Raw genomic sequence first — 21,399 nt, forward strand, 5'->3', positions numbered from 1 at the left:
ATGAGCTGGGAATCAGGCAGACAGAGGCCTTGAATACCTCGGTGGGCTGAAGCTAGACTGGCTCTAGGGCATGAAGACTCCCCCGCCCCCCCTGCCCTAAAGAGCACCCACCTCTGTGGGTTCAGGGAAGGGGGGCAGATCCAAGGGCAGTGAGCAAATCCTATGCTTATCCTCACTGCTCACTGGCCCCCACCCAGGGAGACCCACCTCTTGCTGAGCTTTGGTTTTTCCACCTATAAAAGGGGGTGAGGATAGCTCATGGAGGTTCTGCCTTGATGAGTGTGGAAGAATGACCACGGGGCCTAGCCAGCCAGCCTAGGACTTGAGGTCTGGTCCTCTAGGAGATGGGCCTGGCCCTGACCTTGTGCCCCTTATCTCAGGCAGTAGTCTCCGATCTAAGCAGAGCCAAGCACAGCCAAGCACAGAGCCAAGCACAGAGGGTCGCTAGGCTCAATGCTGATGAACACAAACCCACAGCAGCAGACCTGATGCTGTGAAGGTCCCATGCTGAGCACATCAGCCGTGCTGGAGGCTGACCACAGGTGGCAGAGGGCTCCCAGGGGCCAAAGCTCACTGGGTGACCTTGGGAAGGGCACATAACTCCCCACCTTCTTAAGGGACCCCCTCTTGCCTCCTCTGGCCTCAGCCAGGGTGGGAGGGGTGGTCAGGAACTCTGATGGCAGGAACCTGGGCAGGAACCCAGGATGACAAGTGCAAGGTCATCCAGTAAAGCTGAGGCTGAGCTCAGGCCCATCCAGGTCTTCTCCTGCACCCTGGATCCCTCTCCCTGCCCCACGGTGTTCCTCCATCCCATGCTCTCCAATCCAGAGCCAGCCAAAGACCCACCCACTTCCTCCTCAGCTGGGGTTCAGCATCTCAGAGGGGGCGCAGGGTGTCTCATGGGTGAATCAGTGAGTGGAGGAGGGGAGCAACCCCCACCCTGCTCTCAGAGAGCAGTGACTGCAGACAAACCGAGCGACCACATCTGAGCCTCAGTTTCCTGATCTGCAGAATGGGGTAGGAATGGGGCCTGCTTTGTAGGGTCTACTCTGGGGATTAATGGACGGTGTTGGAGCACAAGGAGTGCTCAGTCTGTGGGAAGCATGAGTCCTACAAGTGCACTTCCAGACACAGAAAGTCCTTGCTGGCCATGTATATTTGAGGAACATTTTTTACTCAGGGTCCCACCTGATCACCTGGCCATGGGTTTCTGCTCCCTGGAAAACCCCCTGCAGTTTGCTCCGGCCCTGCCTTCAGGGGCTGTCCTCTTCTTCAGGCAGTCCCGGGGGCCACACTCCCCCACTCCCAGGGGACATGGGACTGGGAGATTAGCCCTTCCTAAGAAGCCCAAGTGCTGTTGGGTTCCACGTAACCAGCACTTAAGCATTCCCCTGTTTTCTCACTGAGTCAGGCTCCCTGGGTGGATGGTGCCATTTTCCCATTGCACAAGGAGGAAAACTGGGACCAGGAGAGCTGAAATCACCCCGTCGGGATAGATCTGAGTCCACCGTGGGTCTGTCAGTACAGGGCTCCCTCCCACACAAAGTCCAGCCCTGAGGGTGGAGGAGATCGGGGGCCGAGTGGCCTTCGCCAGCCAGGATTGAGGGTCCCTTTCCTGGGAGATGGCACGGTAGAGAACAGACTCCCAGACCCTCACTGCAGCAGAGCCGTGAGGCAGCCTAAGTGGAGGTGGGCAAGATGAGGTCCCAGGTGGGCAGGCATGTGCTGCCCGGCCACTTGCCCCGGCCTCCCCAACTGGTGCCGCGGCTCTGTAAGACCCAGGTGGGCCCTACCTGTCGTGGAACAGCCACGTAGCGTGAGATGGGCATGGGGCCCAGGCAGGAGCAAGGCCGCCTCCGCCTGCCCGCCCCCCTCACTTGGCAGGAGCCATTAGCGCCTGGCAGCCCGTGTCCCATGGCTCTGATAAACGCCTTAAATGTTGTCGCCAAGGCTCCAGCTGTCCCGCCGGCCGCCTTTACTCCTCGTAATAACCAAGTGTCGAAGCTGATTGCAGCAGCGGGATGCAGCCGGTATTCAGAGCAGCTCTTACCCTGGGCGTTTCCACCTGGCAACCCGGCCGTGCCCACCCCACCCTCCACCTCCAGGCCTTTGTCTGCCTGTCGGCTCTTCCCAGGCTCCCCAGCATGGCCTCCGGGCTGGCCGGTGCCCAGCTTTGTATCCCGGGTCATGCTCGGGCTGCCGCCACCAAAGCTGGTGGGCAGTGATGAGGTCGGGTCTCAGGCATCCATGCCCAGCAGAGTGAGGTCCCGAGTGGAAAGATCTGGCTCCGGTTCCCACTCTTCTGGGAAGCCCCTATTTTTCATCTCTCTGCTTTGGCGCCCTTGTCAGTAGAATGGGAATAAGAATTGGGCTCCATGGGGCTTAGAGGAAACATGTGTGTAAAGCAAGATGCAAATCATGGCATCCTGTGGAGAAGGCTCAGCCACACTGTGAGCACAAACACCCGTGGATGGAGGGAGCCTCAGGAAGAGCAAAGGCCTGCATCAGCTGCCGTGGCCTTGACTGTCCTATCCCCACAGAGAAGCCATTCATCCTCACCTCCACAGCTTGGCCCTGCTCAGGCTCCCCCTTGGAGTCCCCTCCCTTCTCCCATCCATCTGGCCTTGTTTCAAGTTTGGTCTGCTGTTCCCTCTTCCCAGAAGCCCTCCCAGCCTGATCTAAGCACCCTCCTTGCCCACAGGTTTTATGTGGCCATCCAGTGGGTCCTGGATATTCAATATTCTCCTCTGATTATCTACCCTCATCCTCACATAGCCTTATAAGGTCGAGACTATTAGAAGCCCGATTTTAGAGATGAGGCAACCAAGGTTCAGACAAGGTGGCAGTCACCGTGTCCCACATGCAGCTCCTGGTTCTGCCCCTCAGGATGCAGTGGCCGCTGATCAGGGGAGTAAACGAAGCCCCAGTCTCCCAGGGGCTCTGTCAGAACGGCAGCATCCTCACCCCGCCCGCCTCACCCCGGCCTCGTGGGCTTCCTTCCTGAGACACCCAGTTACAAGCACCAGCATCCAGGTGGTTGATCCATGAGGGCTCTGATCACCGGATCGTTTGTTTACAGCGTCTCTAACCTTCCCGTAACGCTGGAGGGTGATGGTCAGAGAAAAGTAAAGGGTCAGTGGTCTCTGCCCGTTCCCCAGACTTCCCTGAGGGATGCAGAGGTGATGGAGCAGGTGGTGACCATGAGGCAATGTGAGGTGCTAGCAGAGGTGCCCCGGTGGGGTGATGGTTACTGTGGTGAAGTGGTGGTGCTGGAGGGGATGGTGGAGGGGACAGTGATGGTATTGGTGCCTGTGATGATGAAGATGATGGTGGTGATGGTGGTGCTTGATGGGAGGACCAGTGGTGGGGTAATGGTGGTAGGCGTGATGAGCAAGGCTGGCAGTGGTTAAGTGGGGATGAGCAGTGATGATGGAGGTAGCAGGGATGGTGGTGATGGGCGTGACACTGGTGGTGGCAGGGGTGACGGTGGTGGCGATGGGGGTGATCGAGCTCCCCGTGGAGTGTACCTCATGGTAGGCAGCCCTGTCCCGCATGTGGGTTGTGCCCTAGCCGGAGGCAGGATGCAGTGGGGCTTGATTCTCTTTTCCTTTTAACCTCTGGCGAGCACAGCCTTCTGGGTAATGAAATGCAAATTGACAGAAAAGACAATGAGCCAGCCTGCGGCCGGTGGGGCAGCTTGTAGAGTCAGGCTGATTGCCTCTGTGCCAATTTGCATGGCATTAGCTTTGCATGTCTCCTCCAACGGGGCTCATGCGCTTCATCAGAGGTCACCTGGATGGTTGCGTCCAACAAGGGGTAATCCAGACCAGGGGCAAGGGCAGGGCCACTCTGACCCTGACTTGACTGGGGCTCCAGGATGTGACTCAGAAGAGTCTGGGCCTGTGGGGAAGGCCACTGGACGGCAGTGGTGGGGGGCAGGGGGGAGGTCAGGCTTCATGGTCGGCCAGGACTAGGGACAGGCCAGAGGTCCAGTTCCATGTGTGTCAGGTCTAGGAGGTCCGGTTTGACCGGCACCATGGTTCCATCCATTGCATGTGGTGTAAAGGTGACAAACAGGCCTCAGGCAGAACAAAGGTTTGGCTGGCCTGGGACGCCTCAGTATAGGTCCAGGCTTGCCCCTAACTGGCACCATCACCTGGGTGGTCCCTCCAGGCCTTGGCTCTCCCACTGTGCAGAGAAGCCCTTGGCCTCATTGTCTTTACAATGAAGATGATGATCATCAAGGTCCGCCAATGGTGTGCTCAGCAACAGAGGCCAGGTCCAGCTCTCCATATGAAGGTCACACATTGCAGCCCTCTGAGCAGGCACTCAAGGCAACTCCTGGGATCATTCCTGGAATGATCAATTCCTGGAATGTGACCCAGGGGACCTAAGCAGGGTGGGACCCAGATAGATGCCCAAACCCAGCCCTTTGGCCACCCTGCCAATCACGCCTGCCTCTGTCCGTGGTTCTGAAAGTGCAGGCCCAACTTGCCCTGGGGTCCCTGCTGTGAGAGGACCAGGGGCCCCTTTCCTATTGCCCTGCTCTCTGACCCCTGCAATCTTTCTGATCCAGTGCAACCCAAGACTCCACCCTATACCCCCTGCCAGGACAGAGGACAGTGGGACAAGAGGCTCTTTCCCTCTGCCCTCCACCCCAGCCCAGCCACTGCCCCCTCAGGCAGATCCTGGTGCCCCACCAGCCCCACCTCCCCTCTCACTGTCCCACTCCCTCTCCCTCTGAGGTTGGGTCTAATCAGAGCTAATCAGAAAATTATGAGCTGCCTGATTACTGATTAGATTCCTAATGTTAATAGAGTCGAGAAGGGCCCGCTCAGGCTGTGTTTTAGGAAAAAGTATAAAAATAACATCATGGGAAGGGAGTATGGCGGCTGGGTAGGGGCTTGGGCTCTGCTGTCCTCACAGGCAGGGGCTCAGGCTCCTCTGTTCTAGTTGGTGGGGGGCCCTCAGGCTCAGCTTTTACGTGGAAATACATTTCATAACAGAGAGGCCTCCTAGCACCCCCAAATTCTCCCAATGCAGCTGCTACCCCAGCAGCTGTGACTGTAGAGGCCTCTACCAAGGTCTGTGCTCGGGACAGCAGGACTGAATTGTAGTGGTGTGATGGGTGGGACATAGAGAAGAACTTACAGATGGTACACTGCATGAGAGCAGGGCCACATCTGCCCTAGCCTGGCATAGGCCAGGCACACAGTAGGTGCTTAATAAACATTTCTTGACAGGAAAGAGAGAGGGCTCTTCCCACTGGAACCACCACTCTCCCATGGCCTGTCCCTGAGCCGTGGTGGGGCATAAGGACACCTGAGAAGGCTTCTTGGAGGAGTGTGTTGGAGCATGTCCGGAGAATGCACTCCTCCTGCCAGAGCAGGAGGACCCAATTCCTGCCTGACCTGGCCAGATGAGGGACCCGTGTCCACCACCCTCCAGCCTCTCACTCTGGCAAGGCCTCGGTGAATTTTGCTTCCAAACCATTTCATCGTTGACTTGGCAGCAGCTGGGTGGGACTGGTGGACATTTTCCTGAGTTCCAGAGTGAGGCTGGGGTTCCAGAAAACAGACATCTTCAGTTCAGACCCCGGAGGCAACCCCTTGCCCCCTCTACATGGGGTGCCCTGAGGGGCCTGTACTCAGCCTCACTCTGCCCATGCCTTTACCTCTGCACTCTCTGGGATCCCTGTGTTCTGTCATCAGTGCTGCTTCTGGCCTGGTCTCTGCCATCTCCACCCCCAGGGAAACCCATGGCCTCCAAGCCTGCAGGTGTTTAAGGGCACCTCCTAATCTCCCTCCCCCACCCTACTGACCAAGATGGAAGCCTGCACCCAGCACCAGGGCCACACACATCCATGAATCAAGTCCCTGCCTTCCAGAGACCACATATGGGGGGAGTTAGACAAAGTACTGATGGAAGTGCCACAGGGAATTCTGGAAACCAGGCTGGCAGGAGCGCCAGGCTTCCTGGAGGAGGCGGATGAGCAGGTAAAGGGGGTGGGGGGCAGTCCAGGCTTAGGGTGCAGCACAAACAAGGGTAGGGAGCCCAAACATGGTGGGAAGGCAGAACTCCGGGTCATCATGGGGGGAGAGTGACAAGGTTGGCAAGGCTAGGCCACACAGGTCCCCATAAAGGGTGACAACAGGGAAGTGGGGGCTGGGGGAGGGACATGGGCCTGTGTGGGAGGCCTAAAGTGTGGGGGCCTGGGGAGATGAGCTTATGCTTAGCAGCTTGGGTGGGAGTCTGAAGTTGGGCTGAGGGTAGTTCTGGAGAGGTCTGGTCAGAAGGGAGGGGTGTCACAGGAGTAGGGGCCTTTGGAGGGGAGCAGCTTCCAAGGGATGGCCTTGGGGTGGAGATGGTTGAGTAGGACATGCAAATGGGCCCTCAGTTCCTGCCCCATGGCCCTAGGAGAGCCCAGGTGGGGTTCTGGTCTTCATTAAACAGGTGAGAAACAGGTGCAGAGAGATGAAGGCAACACTTACCAAATGACGCACTGGGCCAGCCATCAGGCCTTAGGAGCTCAGGCCTCCCGGCCCCTGTGACAGGGCCATTGCCATACACACCCACGCCCACACGTGCTAGTCTCCAGAACATGGCCTGATGAGGGAAAGGAGTCAGTGACATTTCCATGGTACACTTTGATAAATGGTGTGTCACCCATCTTCTCTAACTGGAGAGTGGCCAACAGCCCTGGGCCTGACACCCTCACCTGATGCTCTCTGCATGTTTTTTAAAGGAATGAAAGAAACATTAGTGAATTACACTGGGTCATCATTCAGAGGGAGGAAACCTGACAAAACTGGAAATTTTATGAGAAATTCCACCTGGCTCACCAGGGACTGGGTTACCTGTACAAATATGCAGGTTTCATGCTGGAGACTAGGTTTCAGCTAGGTTGGTGGGTTCTCACCCCTGCAAGCCCCCTGAGGGATTGTGCTGAGCGGGGCCGCACCTTGAAAGGAGCCCCTTCAGCCTTGGAATCCACATGGCCCGGCCCTCAGCTCACGCTCCTCGCAGGCAAGGTGCTTGCATATGGCCGGGCTCTGGGGCTACAGCCCAAACTCTGACCTGTGTGTTGGCTTTATTGGCTTATTTCTCATCAGGGAAACTCTCGCAGGTGCCTGGCAGGCGATCGAGGAACAGCAACAGTGACTGAGCAGGGCAGGGTCCCAAGAGCTGGGCCTATGCTTACTGCCCTCAGCACAAGGCTGTCCACACTCATTCCCTCCTGAAGCAGCCCAGCACCAGAGCTGAAATTTCCCAAGGGTGGGCTTCATCCATGGTTCCTGACAACTGCTCTGTAAATTCAGGCTGGCCCTGGCGAATGCTCTGCCCACCCACAGAGGCCCCTTTCCTTGCCCCTTGCCCTGTTCACAGTGGGCACTGTGGACCCTGCCCCATGACACACTGCACCCAGCTCTTTCTGTGCTGACTGAGGTTCCCGTTGAAAGCTAGAGCAGTGAAGCCAGTGGGATTATAGGTATCATCCCCCGAGTGCCACTTCACCTCCTTTCCTTCCTATTCCTACATGGCTTCCTCCTCCTGATGTCAAACTGTCCAGTTGAGGGTAACATATCAGTAATAGGAGACCCGTGGGTTTTTTTGCAAGTCCTCCCAGGCAAAATACAACACAGCAACCTTCCCTGGGTGCCCGGGGTGTTCCGGGAAATCCCGTCTGTGGTCTGAAATTCAAGCCTCTAGGACACCAGGATCCCCAGCCCCATCTCCATCTTTAGCCCAAGCCACTGCTCACGTCTTCCTATCTTTCCTGGGAGAGTAACACACGGGCTGCCCTTGTAGGCGGGACCGAGGAGGCACAGGAGTCGATGATCGAGCCCGAGATGCCCACAGACAGCAAGCAAGCCCAGGCCTGGGGGTGGAGAGGCGGGAGCCCCTCCAGAAGGAGACCACAACTCAAATGAGTTTTTTCCTGGTACTTGTATTCTGACCTTTTTTTTTTTTAAGAAAAAAATCCATTTTACTGTTTTTTTGTTTTTTTTTTTTAATCAACTCGTAGAGGATGTGCGGCCGCTGGTGAGGGAAAAGGTCAGGGAGCCCGTTGCCGCCAACAACAGCAGCACGTGATGGCTTTCCCCCGAGGCGCCCTTCGCTTCGAGGAGTGTTGGTGATTTTCCCTGCAGTTTTGGTTGCTGGAGTTTTGGTCTGAGGTTTGAGTGTTTGTTTGTTTTTCACTGTTTCAGTGGTGGTTTTATCTTTCAGCTGGAAGTCTGGTTCATACAGAAAGGGTGAGTCGGAGGTGTCATGGGACGGGAGCCAAGTGTGTCCAGTGTGGACGGTTGCAGGAGGGTAGAGAGGGTGGGAGGGCAAGGCCAAGTGCGGTCCTGCCCCAGCGGCCCTGGTGTCCGTGGTGCATCTGACAGGAAGGCAAAGCCACAGGCATCTCCATCGACTACAGTGTGTAAGTCATGGGTCCCGGGCAGCCCGCTCTGCCCATGCTGGTGTGTTTCTCTCTACCCCTCAGAACCCAGAAAGCTGGGGGATCAGGACAGGACCTGCCCTTGGAAGGTCATGGTGAGCAGGGCTGTGCCCATAAAGCCCTGAGCACATCAGGTGCCGCGGATGGTGGCAGTCAGAGTCCTCGAGGCCGCCATCACTCAGGCGGCGGGTACCGTCTGTCTACACGTGCGCCTCCCCCAGGCCGCAGGTTGTGCAAGGACGGGGCCAAGTTGGGACTCTCCTGGTTCCCGACTGTGGGTGTACCCGCTTGAAGCAGGTGGTGGACAGACAGACAAAAGCCCACTCGGGCCAAGGTAGCAGGAAGGAAGAGAGCCACAGGGCCATGACCCCCAACCCCAGCTGCGCACCTACCCCTATTGTCAGCCCCGGAGCTCTAGCTGCCTCCTTGCTAAGCTGCATCTTGCTTCATTATTATGCAGATATTTTAATTATGCAGATATGTTTTTAGACAGTTTTAAATATGTATATTATTTACTCATTAGACCATAACAGCTCTGGAAATTGGAAATCTGTATTTAGTATCTATCAGTGCACAGTACGGAGCTAATACGGGGCCCGCACGCAAGGAGGGAAGCAGGGTGGCGGTGGTGGCCACGCTGGGTTGATCAGGGGCTGCCGGACACCCTGGTCCTCAGCCCCTCCCAAGGGCTGGGCCCAGTGACTCCAGGGTTGGGGGGGTTGGGCTCAGAGCAGCATCTGGGAAGCCAGTTACTGATCCACTCTCCTGAGAAAAGGACAAAGGAACCACTCCTTGGGGGCAGGTGGGGGGCATCTGAGCCCAAGCAGCAGACCCACGTGGCCAGACCCGGTCTGTCCCTGAGATGCTCACTGTCCAACGCTGCTGATAGACCTGGGTCGATACCCCCTCTACCACTTCCCCACCAGGGGCCTGGGGTAGTGGCACGAATGCTCTGAGCCTCAGTCTGCCCACCTGTAAAAGGCGGGGGGAACAGAAGACTCCACTTCTCCAGTGGCTTGCTAGGGATGGAATGGGGAGGGTGAAGAAGAGGCTCAGTCTTCCGCCTGTCGTCGGATGAACTGCACCGGTCAGTGAAGCCCTGGCCCAGGGGAGGTGCCAGGGGTGGGGTCTGGTGTCATCTGTCACCATTACCTTCCTTGCAACCCTCGGGCAGTGTTTTCAGGGCATCTGCTTGGTGCTAGGACTTTGCAGCCCCCAGCCTCCACCTCAGGGCCCCCCCATCACGGCTTCTGCCGGTCGCAGCCCTCAGTGGCCCAGATCTCAATATCCTGCTCCCCATGGGTTCAGGGCCTTTCATCCTAAGCCTCTCGTATCCTCTTGGAAGAGGGAGTAGCTATAACTAATTAAGACCAAACACCTCGTACAATCTTTTTTTTTTTTTTTTTAAAGATTTTATTTATTTATTCATGAGAGACAGAGAGAGAGAGAGAGGCAGAGGGAGAAGCAGGCTCCCAAGGAGCAGGGAGCCCGATGTGGGACTCGATCCCAGGACCCTGGGATCATGACCTGAGCCGAAGGCAGACGCTTAACCATCTGAGCCACCCAGGCGCCCCCCTCGTACAATCTTTCCCTCTAGGCAGCACGAAACAAAGCCTGTCTGATAGGCAGTCACTCCCCAGACCCGTTCGGGTTCGGCCAGCACTGGGGTGAGAGGAGGAGGCTCAGGAGAAGCGGGGCACCCAGCCCTGGGGGAGGAGTGGGCCCTCAAAGAGAAGGGAGAAGCCTGAGGGCTCCAGCCCCCTCGCACTCAAGCCGCACCTCTCCCAGCGGGCGATAGGGGCTGGACCCTCCAGCTGTTGGCCTCTGAGGGGCACCCACCGTGGCTCCAGGCCCCTCATCTGAGGGCACCGGCTCCACAGCAAGGGAAAGACTTTTCACTTAGTGAAATTTGAAGGCGTCTGCAGAGGGGCTACTCCGCAGGGGAGCTTCGTCCCCAGCCCAGCACACCACCAGTCCTCCTTTCCTGCCTTTTCCTGTAAGAACAGTTGCCGGAGCTGAGGGAAACTGATTGTTAAGTGAAACTCTCTGATAATTGCCTCTGAAATGCCTGCTGTTCCGGTGATGGACTTGGCCGTGAGCAGCCCTGCTCAGCGGTCCCACCATGGTTCCCTCCAACGCCTTGGCCACGATGGGGACATGTCGGGCCAGGCCAGCCAACACCAGCAGCTCTGCAGCAGGGTCAGTGTCACCCTCATGGGCCACCCTAACCCTCCACGATGTGATGAGGAAAAGCGGCTGAGAGAGGTTAAGTCACCCACCCGGGGTCACACAGCTGGCTGGCAGAGCCACACTCCTGCCCGGGTCTCCGCCCAGGTTCAGAGATACTCTGACCTTAAGTTCGTGGATGTTCACTGTGCACCTACTGTGCGCAAGGGGCCAGGTTATTGTAAAGCTAACAGCTGCCAGATACGGCCCTCACCAAGCTCAGAGCCCAAGGAAGAAAGCAAGGAGATGTGATGGGGACAGATGGGGTCTTGGCAGGGGTCAGGGAGTAGTTAGGAGGAGGAGAAGGCCTAGGCTAACACCTCAAGGGTGAGGGAACGAACCCGCTGAGGAGTCTAGTGATGAGACACAAAAGCAGAATGTGCAGGGGCCTGGTAGCAGGAGAATCAGAGGCTGCCGGTGGCTGAGGGGCGAGAATAGAGCACGTCTCTCCCCAGACAGGCAGTATCTTGGACATGGGACCAAGCCGTGGGCCCACCCACAGGTGGTTCTGTCTTCAACTCTGGGCCTCAGTTTCCTTCCCCATCCTGCCTGCGCGGAGGCCATCATAAGGAGCCAGGAGAGGTAGGGGGGATGCTCTAGGAGGATGAACCTTAGGGCAGGGTGAGGCTGCGAGCACATCTCCCAGACAGCCTTGAGCAGGGCTGTGGGCTCTGTGGAGACGGGAGCCCAAGGCTCTGAGTGCCTGACAGGGTAGGGGAGCCCGGGGACTGGGCAAGGGCAAAAGGAGGCGTCCAGGGGAGGTGACAGTCTGATAGGGCTGACTTAGGTGATAGGGAGCACGTCCCAGGCAGAAGGTGGATAACAGAGGAAGACCCAGAGGTGGGCAAGAGCCTTTCGTGCTTGGAGACAGCAAGAGACACCCCAGGGGACTGGTCCCTCTGGGCAGCTTCTGGGGGTCGGAGCAAGGGGGCTGCCAAGAACCTACTCACCCTCTGAGTGGGTACAGTTCCTATCCCCAATTTACAGATAAGACATTGAGGGCCAGCAGGGGAAGGCACTTACTCAAGAAAGCCAGGATTTGAACCCAGGCCCGGGCTCCGAGGCTCCGGGAGTCCAGGCTCAGATCACTGCTTGGGGCCCCTCAGGCATGCCAGTGGGCCTCTCCTCTCACCCCCTCAGACCCGGTGGGACCTCCAGCAGCCACAGCTTGCCCCTTCCCCCCCCATTCCGCTGCCTCCACCCTTCCTCCTGCACCACCAGGCCTGTGTGTTTAGCAGTTTCCACACGTCCAGCGCCCGGGGATGGGCTGATTGATCTGTAACACCGAACAAATAATAATGGCTTGATCGTTACTGAGGATTAAACGTAATCCTTTTGCTGTGGCTATTGCAGCTCCGTTATTCATGAGTCAGCGGGCTGACCCGGGCCTTTGAGCCCCTGGGACTTCGAGGAGGCTAGGGGCCAGGGCCCCCCTCCCTGGGTCTCCCTCACCGTGGCCACTCCGCTAGGGAGCCCTGGTCCTTGGGCCCGTGCATCCCGTGGATGGAGCTGAGCCCTGAGAGGCCGAAGCAGCCGGCGCCCCTGGCCGGCGGGGAGCTGGGTGCAGGAGAGGCCGGCTCCTCGAGGCTGCGGCCCAGCTGGAGACTTCAGCTGGTGTCAGTTTGGTGTTTGCAGCCCCATGAGCCCCGGGACTTTCCTGAGGCAGGAGGCCTGATCTGGTTATCCCCACGCCCCGCCCTCGCCTCATCCCCTGTGAAGGGCAGCGGCCTCAGTGGAGCCCCACGTGGGCTTCAGGCCCCCTCTGAGAAAAGTCTGGGGTCCCCAGGAAGGTAGCAGGCCACTGGGGAAGGAAAAGGGGCATGAAGAGATTGCCCAAGGCTCACCCCTCAAGGTGCGGCCCCACGGGCTGCCCCTAGGCTTCTCGCACTCTCATCCAGCCCAGGTGCTCAGCTAGCACAGGAGTGCTCAGTTAACTGCAATGACAAGTGTTGTGTGTGCATATCACATAGCGATGTCCTCTGCAAAGGAACGCTGCAGCCTTGCGATTCAGGGGCCGCACGCATCCTGGGGGTCGGGGTCAGGGGAGGGGTGTTTGTAGTTTAGGCTAAGAAGAGGCCCCAGGGGGAAGCGCAGGTGGACCCCTCGGGACCTCAAGAAAGCTGATGAAGGGCTTAGGGGCAAAGGGTGGCCACCAGATTGGATCCACATGTGGAGAATAGATGACAAAGGGCGAGAGAGGACACAGGAGCCTGAGGAAGGACAGTAGGTGATCTGAGTGATAGCATGGGTAAGATGTAGGTGGTAGGGGTCTAGCATGGATGGATTCATTCCAAGAGGGGACAGGATGCGCTCCAGTGGGCCTGAGGGTCACCCCAGGAAGGTGTCCAGGACCCCAGGAGGGGCCGGGGTTGGAGGCAAGGTATGGGAGGTGTCTGGGAGTATAGAGGCCTGTGGTCCCCGAAGCTGGGTCGGGGGGGGGGGTGGGCCGCCCCAAGCAGGCACTGCATAACAGGTGGGCAGAGAATAGAACCTACAAAGATCAGGTGGGGTAGCAGGAGAGGGAATTGGAGGCCAGGAGGGGCCCAACATTGTGAAGTGAGGGGGTTGGACAAGAGAGACTTTCCTACCCTGTCCCCAAGACCCCCAGCCTTACAGTCTTCCCAGCATTCATTGTTCTTGGCCTGAGGAAGAGGGGGAGCTAGGCCCAATGGGAGTGAGGATGGTCCTGGTCAGTCCCTCTAACTGCCTGAGGTGACATCCCGCCCCAGAGAACATAGGCCATACCCCAGAGAACATAGGCCATACCACCCTGTTCCATGCTGGGAGGGAAGAAAACCAGTCTCCTGAATCCCGACCCCCATTTCTCCCTCATGGGCAGCTGCCAGGCTCTGTTAGAACCTCCCCTCTGGGGCCCACATGCCACCCCAGGCCTGGACTAATGGATGGGAGTGTGTGTCCTAAATTCCAAGAGGCCAGGGCCTTCTGAGTGAGGGCTGGAGGCCAGAAGGCAGGACCCACTGCTCCACCCATGGGATGGAGTAGGGCAGGGGTGGAAGACCAGAGCCCCTCCCCCACAAGAGTTGCCCTGTCCCTCACCAGGCATGGTGGGCCCATGGAAGGTGCCTTCAGACCTTGGTCATGGGCTGGGCCAGACTCAGGGCCCCAGCCTGACCCACGCCGTGACCTTGGGAAGGCTGCTTACTGCCTCCATGCCTGGGTCTCCTCATCTGAGGAAGACATGTCAGGCATGAATGGAGACAGCTACACATGATGTGTCACTGGCCTGGTGGCAGGCTCGGCATGCGGCAAGTGACCAGTTTGTGGTGACAGTTGTCAATATGATTAACAGGACTTCACTACACTCAGCTCTGCGGGAGGCCCCAGAGGGCCATCTTTAGGAGTCCCAAGAGTTCCTGGAGGGACAGGATCCACAGAGTCGCAAAATAAGAATCTCTGGGCAGCCGGGGTTCAGGCCCTGAGGGTGGCAGAGTACCAACATCTCCTCCAGGAAGCTCTCCCCGATGCCCCAAGTTCCCATAGCACTCAGCTTCCTCGAAGCACTTCAGCTTCTCCTGCTCTGGTGGTTCTACCCAGTTTCGTATCTGTTTCCTCCTCTAGACCGTGAGAGGGCAGGGCTGGCCCACCACATCTCCGCACATCAGCACGGTCTGGTGCCAGGCATGGCGGTAACAGGGTGTGGGATAGAAGGACTGCTCACACGCAGAGGGGCCGTGATGGAGGAGAGTGCAGGAACCAGCCCCAAGGGATGGCCAGGCTTGTGTGGACAGAGGCTTGGAGAGCCGTGCTGGGAAGGGGCTCAGGAAGCTGGGACAGGGACGGTGGTAGTGGGCCTGGGTGTGTGAGATGCGCTGAGGGCACCTCCTGCCAAGCCCTGAGCAGCTGGTGGCAAAGACGCATGAGCAAGGCACGCCTGGCCCTTGTGGCAGTTCACCCTTGACTAGGGAGGGCCTCTTCTTGGCACTGGCTTGACACTGGTTTATCCGAGGTAGAGGGGCAACGGGGCTTGACTCCAGGGCCTGGGTCCTACTGCGTCCTGGGGGCCTCCCTGCCATCCTGTGGGCAGGAGATGTGGGGGGCTGAAGTACAGGGAGTCCCATGGAGATGCCACTCAGGTCACTTTGTGCAGGCTTCACCTGTCCTACGTGAACCCAGCTGTGGGTGGGGGAGGGGCTCACACAGCAAGCTGGGAAAGGTCTGGGGCCAAGGAATCCCGGAGGAGGCAGCATGGGGCAAGGGAGTCCCTGAGCCAGCCTGGCTCCAGGGAGCACTAAGGATGGAGAGGGCTGGGGCTGGGCATGGGCCTTCCTCAGCCTCTGACCTCCCTGTGCTCTGTTCCTCAGAGGTTGGCCGACGCCGCAGAGAACTTCCAGAAAGCCCACCGCTGGCAGGACAACATCAAGGTAAGAACTGCAGTGCCCGCCCCAGCCCGCATGACCTGCCCACCCCCAGCAAGGGTAGATGTGAATTTGGGGGAGGGGGCGCTGCCCAGACTCACTGGAGGAGCACCGAGGGCTCTGTGGAGGGGAGCCTGGAACCTTAGTCCAGCCTTCAGCAAACATTTGAGGCTCCCCTCAGTGCTGGGACACAGGGTGCAGATATGAACCACTCACTCCACCCTAGAGGAGCTGTGGGGTCCCCCAAGGGCAGACAGGCCACTCTAAAGTGATGCTCCCCAAAGTTGGTGTTGCCTTGGAGGTTAAGGATGTGCCCAGACTCTGGAGAGACCCTAGGGCAAAGAAGTCCCTTGACTCCAGGACCTTTCAGACTGTAATACACTGACCTAGAAGAGTCACTGCCAAAGGGGGACTCTGTCCCCTTCCTGGGACTTCCCTGAACAGCAGCCTGTCTTCCAGGAGGCTGTCCGACTGGGATCAGGGACCATGCTTGTGACAGCCACAGAAGCCTCTCCTTCCACCAAGAGAGCTCAGAAGGAGCCCAGGTGCCAAGGGAGTGGAGGGGTGAGAAGGTGGTAGTAGGTCTCTTCTTGAGGGCAGAAGGGCCCAGAATGTGGGGGAAGGAAGGGAACCCTCATTGACTGCCAGTCTCAAACACAGGTGGCCCTCACAAATGCAGGCAGCTGTGTTTGCTTTGGGGGGGGGGGGCTGGACACACCTGCACCCTTTCCATCAGGCCAGCATCTCAGAGGGTCTCAGTAAGCCAGAAGGTAAACTGAGACAGGCTTCCTCCCAGACCCAGGGAACCCCCAATGCCAGGGATGATGGAACCCTCAGGGACCAGGCCAGTTAGCAGGGCTCGTGTGTCCTCCACAGCTGCCCAGGCATCTGAGCCATGCCTCCTGGGGGTCTCTGTGCTACCCACAGGGAGAGGCGCCAAGGGCTGCCTGCGGAGACCCGGGGCCTAATAAGGTGGGGTAGGCCCTGCTGGTGGCAGAGATTCACAGCCAGGCTGTCAGGTCCCAGGGGATTCATGCCTATGATCCAGGCCCCCTGAACCTGTCTGCTCCTCATCCCTGGCCTCCATCCCGCCAGGCCATCCTGAGTCCTGCCCTGCCTCGCCCACCCCATGGCATCCTTCCTCTGCTTCCTGGTCAGTGCTGGGTGCTACCCTCAGGGAGCTCAGGTGGGATTGGAGCTAACAGGTGATTGTTTATAGTGGACACATAAATGAGTGGATGACTCCTTGGACAGACCCCGCCTCCCCAGGAGCTCAAGACTCACCCTTCTCTCTTCCTCCCTTTCCAACACCACCACCCATCCCCGGGTCCCCGTGCCTCCTCAGCCCTTTGATCAGAAACAGCGTGGTGGCGGTGCTCCCACCCACCACTCAGATCACGCTGCCACCAATAAAACAGCACCCGCCCGGGCGAATCCTCTTCAAGGTCCAGCCCTGATCTGGCTGTTCCTGCCTACCTTGGCCACCTCATTCCTCACCCACCTCCCCCTGTGCCCCAGCCATGCTGAACACCTCACTCCAGGCCCATTCCTGATCTCTGCCCGAATGCCTTGTGTTCCTCCCAGCGGCCCGGCTTGTCTGTCCCTTCCCAGTGAGGCCACCCCCATGGCCCAGTCCATCAGCCCCTCCAGCTTCTGCCCATCCAGGACCCCACCCCCCCATGCCTCCCCTACTCCGGCCCTTCCTTTGTTCCTGACATATCTGCGTCCTCTCTCCCTACCCAGGACCGTGTGCAGAGCTGACACGGGACAGTGAGTGAAGGAACAGGGAACAAGGGAATGAAAAGACCCGCCCTCAGCCTGGTTTTCTCTCCCTCCCAGTCCAGGCCCCAGACAAGAAGACAAAGAGGCCGCCTTAGCCCCAAACCTATTTTCTTTTCCTGACTCGGCAGAAAACCCAAAATTTACAAGGATCATCCAGCCAGACTCCTGACCCCTGATTTTCAGCTACTCCCTGAGGCAGGAACAGCTTACCCCAGGCCAGAGTGGGCACCATGGGGGCCTGCCAGGAAGGGGGACCACGGTCTCAGGGGCATCCGGGAATGCTGAGACAGGTGATGCTGGAGACAATGTGCTCCCTGCTCACCGAGTCCCCACGGGGCCCTGCAAGGGTTTGCCCCTCTCTGGGCTCCAGTTTCCCATCTGGCAAAGGACTCTGGTGTTTGATGCTGCCTGCTGGCCCGGGCCTGGTGTGCGAAAAGGGCCACTGCACACGTCCGGGCATAGAGATGCCAAGGTGGTGAGAGTGTAGGGCGTCTCCGGCCCTGCGCGCTCCTGTCCTGAGATGAGGCAGGAGTGGGCTCTGGCTGGCCCCCTCCCCTCGACACGACCTGGGAGGCCCCCAGCTGTGGAAGTGACCACCGGGCCTCCCCCTCAGTCCGTCCAGCTGTGCGTCTGTCTGTATCTCGGGCAGGGCGGAGCTAGAATCACCCCCTCCTTCCCAGCTGTAGGGTCAGGGCCCCGCTCTTCCCCAGAAGCCCTGCAGTCACCCTGCTGCCTGGCTGAAAGGCATCGCCAGGGCTTACGGCGGGCCCATTAGCTGGCTCGCCAGCCTGCCCTGAGTTGGGGAGGGAGTGGGGGGGGCACTGGCGGCAGCTGCAGGTGGGGACTGTGCATGCCAGGGGGATACGGGGCCTTGAGGCTGGGAAAGGGATGGCGTCTTTGTCGCTTGCAGGCATACCACCCACTCTTGAGACCATGTCCTTCCCAATGACCTTCAGGAGGTACAGATAGGGAGCATGTTCCTCCATGGGGCGCTCTGGAGACCCGCAACACCAGTGTCAAACTCAGGCCCTTTACGCAAGCCGGGCCTTGGCCCAGGAATGCCCTGCCCTCCTCCTTCAAAAGGGCAATGCCTCTCCCTCTCCAGTTCACTCCCTAGGGCTCCTCTTTCTGAGTCCCAAGCCCGGGACTGGCCCCCACGGCCCCCAGCATCCATCTCGGGAGCCCCCAACACTGACAGTTCCCAGTGCAGCCTGCCCCAGGCCAGTATCCCAGTGGACTCATCTGTCTGCCCCACTCAAGACTCCTCTAGGCCAGAAGCAGTCGGACCTGCTTCAGTGTTGTCCACCATCTGTCCATGTGCCCAGCCGAGTGCCCTGTGGATAGGTTGGCCGAGAGCAGCTGGGCCTCGGTCTTCTTACCTCTGAGATGGGAGATTGGCACCTGGCAGTTCTGGGCACAGAGGAGATGCTTGGCACATGGAATCCACTGTGTGATCAGTAGGGTATGGTCCTCCCTATGCCAGCGGCACACAGTAGGTCTACATGCAGACCTCTGAGGAGTGGACAGTGGTATAGTACATCCACACTCACACACACCACCAACGCCAGCCCAGGCACTTGGGGGATCCTGGGGTCGACAGGCTCAGAGACGGCACGAGAGAGAGAAAGAGGTCTGGACATGAAGGCCCCCTGTTCCCCTCTTAGTCTCAGGCCATGACCCCACACACTGGCTGTGGCAGACGCAGGGAACCCCAGCCTGGCCACAGCCCTTGGACCCCAGGGAAACCATGGCCCCTGTGAGAGGCAGCACGTCCCCTGACCCCGCAGACAGGCAGCAGGTGCTCTGGTGCCCATAACACTTAGGGGAGATGAAGATGGCCCGCCTGCTGGACACCGTGCCTGGCCCAGCACCACACTGTGCCGGCATTATCTGCTGTCTGGACCACCACCAGGGAGGAGCTGGGCCAGGGCATGGGTGGAAGAGGCAGAAGAGGCCATTGGCCGCAGGGCCTCAGTGCCAACACCTGGCCCAGCAGGGGACAAAGGGCTGCCCTGGGAGTCTAAGGGAGGAAGCAGTCCTACCCTGGGGAGTCTGAAGCGGGAGACACAGCCCTACCCTGGGGGGTCTGATGGGAGAGGCAGCTCTGTCTGGGAACCTAAAAGGAAGACTGTGAAGGCTGGACCAGGCCAGAGGAGCCGGCTGGACAGGACAGGTGGCCTCCCCGGCCTGAGGTCTGCCCCAGCCATCAGGCCTGCTGCCTGCCTCTCTGCCAAGCCAGCGACAGACGGCTCTCTCAGAAAACAGTCCTTTTGGCTGAGCTGAGCTGGCCGTGGGCCAGGGCAGGAAGGCCAGTCATCCTCACCGTACCCCATAGTACCAGACATAGGCACCAACTGCTATTCCCCATGCTTACCCCATGCTCACCTCCTCGCCCTGTTTCCCACCTGCCGGCACCCCTCGTGTTCTCTCTTGGGCTCAGCTCCAGCTAAGGAGAGGGTATGTGTCGTCTGTACAAAGGCCATGTGGGCCCCCCAGCCCCACCCTTCATGTGTTATCCGTCATACAGAAATCCACAAGGGGGAGAAATGTGAGTTCAGAAGGGTGATTCCCCCTACCCCCTGCCAAGTTTGAGCAAAATGGCCCCTAAAATAGCAGAAGGGGGCATTGGGTGTGGACCCCAGACATTAACAATGCCCATTTCTCCCCAACCAGAGGGTTTTCTCCACCCTCCGGCCCCTCCCAGGACTGGAGTTGCAAACATAAGGGCCCCCACAGGTAGGGCTGGCCCCAGCGCCTGGAGAGGCCCAGCTCCCTGCCTCTGTAGGGCATCTTCATCCCACCTTTGTAAGTGGGAAATCAAGACCCTGAAGGAAAGCCTCACCGAGGCTACAGGATTTAACAGGCACCCTTGCCTCCTTGATGAGACGGGGGTGACCCCCAGGAGTAGTCCTGGGGCCACTGGGGACTTCGGAGGCTTCAGGCTCAGTCTTCACTCACCATTCGGGATCCCAGAGCACGCATGTTCAGGTCAGGATTTGAGGCCAAGACCCTTTGCCAAGGCCCCTGCGTGCAGTCGCTAGGCACCACGTCCTTGTGGTCTAACCACGGCAGGAGAGTAATGGTGGACACGGGGCACTGGGCAGACCAAAGCAGACGCAGAGGCCTTTCCAGTGATCCCCCCAACTCCAACCCTGATGGCCCCATTCTCTCACACCCCCAGCTCCACACCGCATCAAGCATAGAGACCACAGCTGTGTTTACAACGTGTTTTCACACATGTGACCTTGCCTGCCACCATCCCATGCTAATCCTCTCTGTACCAAGGAAGGGGCCTGGCCTGGCCCTTTCAAGGTAGGAGAGGTAGGGACAAGGACCCTGGGGGACAAGGACCGCATACAGATTCCTGAGCTTCACCCATTGTCTGCAGGGCACTGGCATCCTCTTCTATGACACATTTCCCCTGTGTCACTGATGCCACCAGCATCTGGTCCTCTGCTGAGACCATGAGACTGCAGGACAAAAAGACAAAGGGAGCCATGGGGGCAGCTGCCCAGGGGTTGCCCGAGTGCAGGCAGGACCCAGCCCGGCCTGTGAGAGGGGCGTGTGTCTCCTGGGGGCCCCAGAGTTACCGACCCCCACCCGTGCCCTTTCCTGTCCTTGCAGGAGGTTTGCCTAAAAAGTTGGCCAGTGAGGGACGCCTGGGTGGCTCAGTCGGTTAAGCGGCTGCCTTCGGCCCAGGTCATGATGCCAGGGTCCTGGGATCGAGTCCCACATCAGGCTCCTTGCTCAGCAGGGAGCCTGCTTCTCCCTCTCTCTCCCTCTGTTTGCGCTCTGTCAAATAAATAAAATCTTAAAAAAAAAAAAAAAGTTGGCCAGTGAAGCCCCATGTTCTAATCTGCAGTCGTCCCACCACGCCCGCCTGTTTTCATTACGGAGGGAAAGAGCATCAGAGCCGTGTTTATAACCCCCTTTTAGATAGCAAATCACATTTTCTTTTTGCCAGCGAGTGTGTTGAATTGATATTTTTTCCCCTCGGTTTAATGGGTTTGTGTGTTCAGGAATGATCTTCATCAACCGAAACTCCTTATTGTGTTTGATATAACGTCAGCTTTCATTATGTGCTTTGGTTGGAGCCGGGCGCAAGGGAAGGCCGAGCACCCTGGAGCCTGGGCCCCGGCCCCCACCCTGCACCCACCTGCGCTCCAGTCCTCCTGCCTGGTGGGTGGTGCGGCAAAGGTTGGAGATGCAATGGGAAGGCGGGTTGGAGCGTGGGTGCGAGGCCTCTCTTACCCCTGCCGTGTCCTCATCTGTATGAGGGGGAGGGTCGCAGGGCTCCTGGAGGAGCCCCGTAAACCCAGCATGTGTGAAGCGCTGGACGCAGCAGATGCCTCTGGTGACCGAAGCAATCAAGTCGCTTCCGGTCTTCCATCCATCCAGCTGCTGTGGTCTTGCCCAAGCCTGGTGCCAGGCATGGAGTCGATGTTGCAGAAATGCTCAGACTGGGTTTACGGGTCCAGCCAGTGGTCTCTGCCCCCCAGACCTCTGGTGGGAGACAACTCACAACTGTCCCCACAACAAGCCCCCGTACTGACCACCTTAAACTACAGC

General features: G+C 58.7%; 1 protein-coding gene across 16 annotated transcripts in view; it reads left to right on the forward strand.

Moving 5' to 3' along the window:
• Positions 1–21,399, forward strand: part of CACNA2D2 (calcium voltage-gated channel auxiliary subunit alpha2delta 2) — a 142,328-nt gene that overhangs the window by 95,345 nt on the left and 25,584 nt on the right. For all 16 annotated transcript variants that reach the window (XR_010412909.1, XR_010412914.1, XM_064595610.1 and 13 more), the window contains exon 4: positions 14,995–15,054. Coding sequence is in view for 14 of the 16 variants with exons in the window: in XM_064595610.1 (XP_064451680.1) it covers positions 14,995–15,054 (60 nt within the window). In the remaining 2 variants the exon portion in view is untranslated. The remainder of the gene's footprint in view (positions 1–14,994; positions 15,055–21,399) is intronic.

This window comes from Mirounga angustirostris, unplaced genomic scaffold (genome assembly GCF_029215605.1).
Source record: "Mirounga angustirostris isolate CCGP_5_RB_7025 unplaced genomic scaffold, mMirAng1.0.hap1 SCAF_1, whole genome shotgun sequence".
NCBI lineage: Eukaryota > Metazoa > Chordata > Mammalia > Carnivora > Phocidae > Mirounga > Mirounga angustirostris.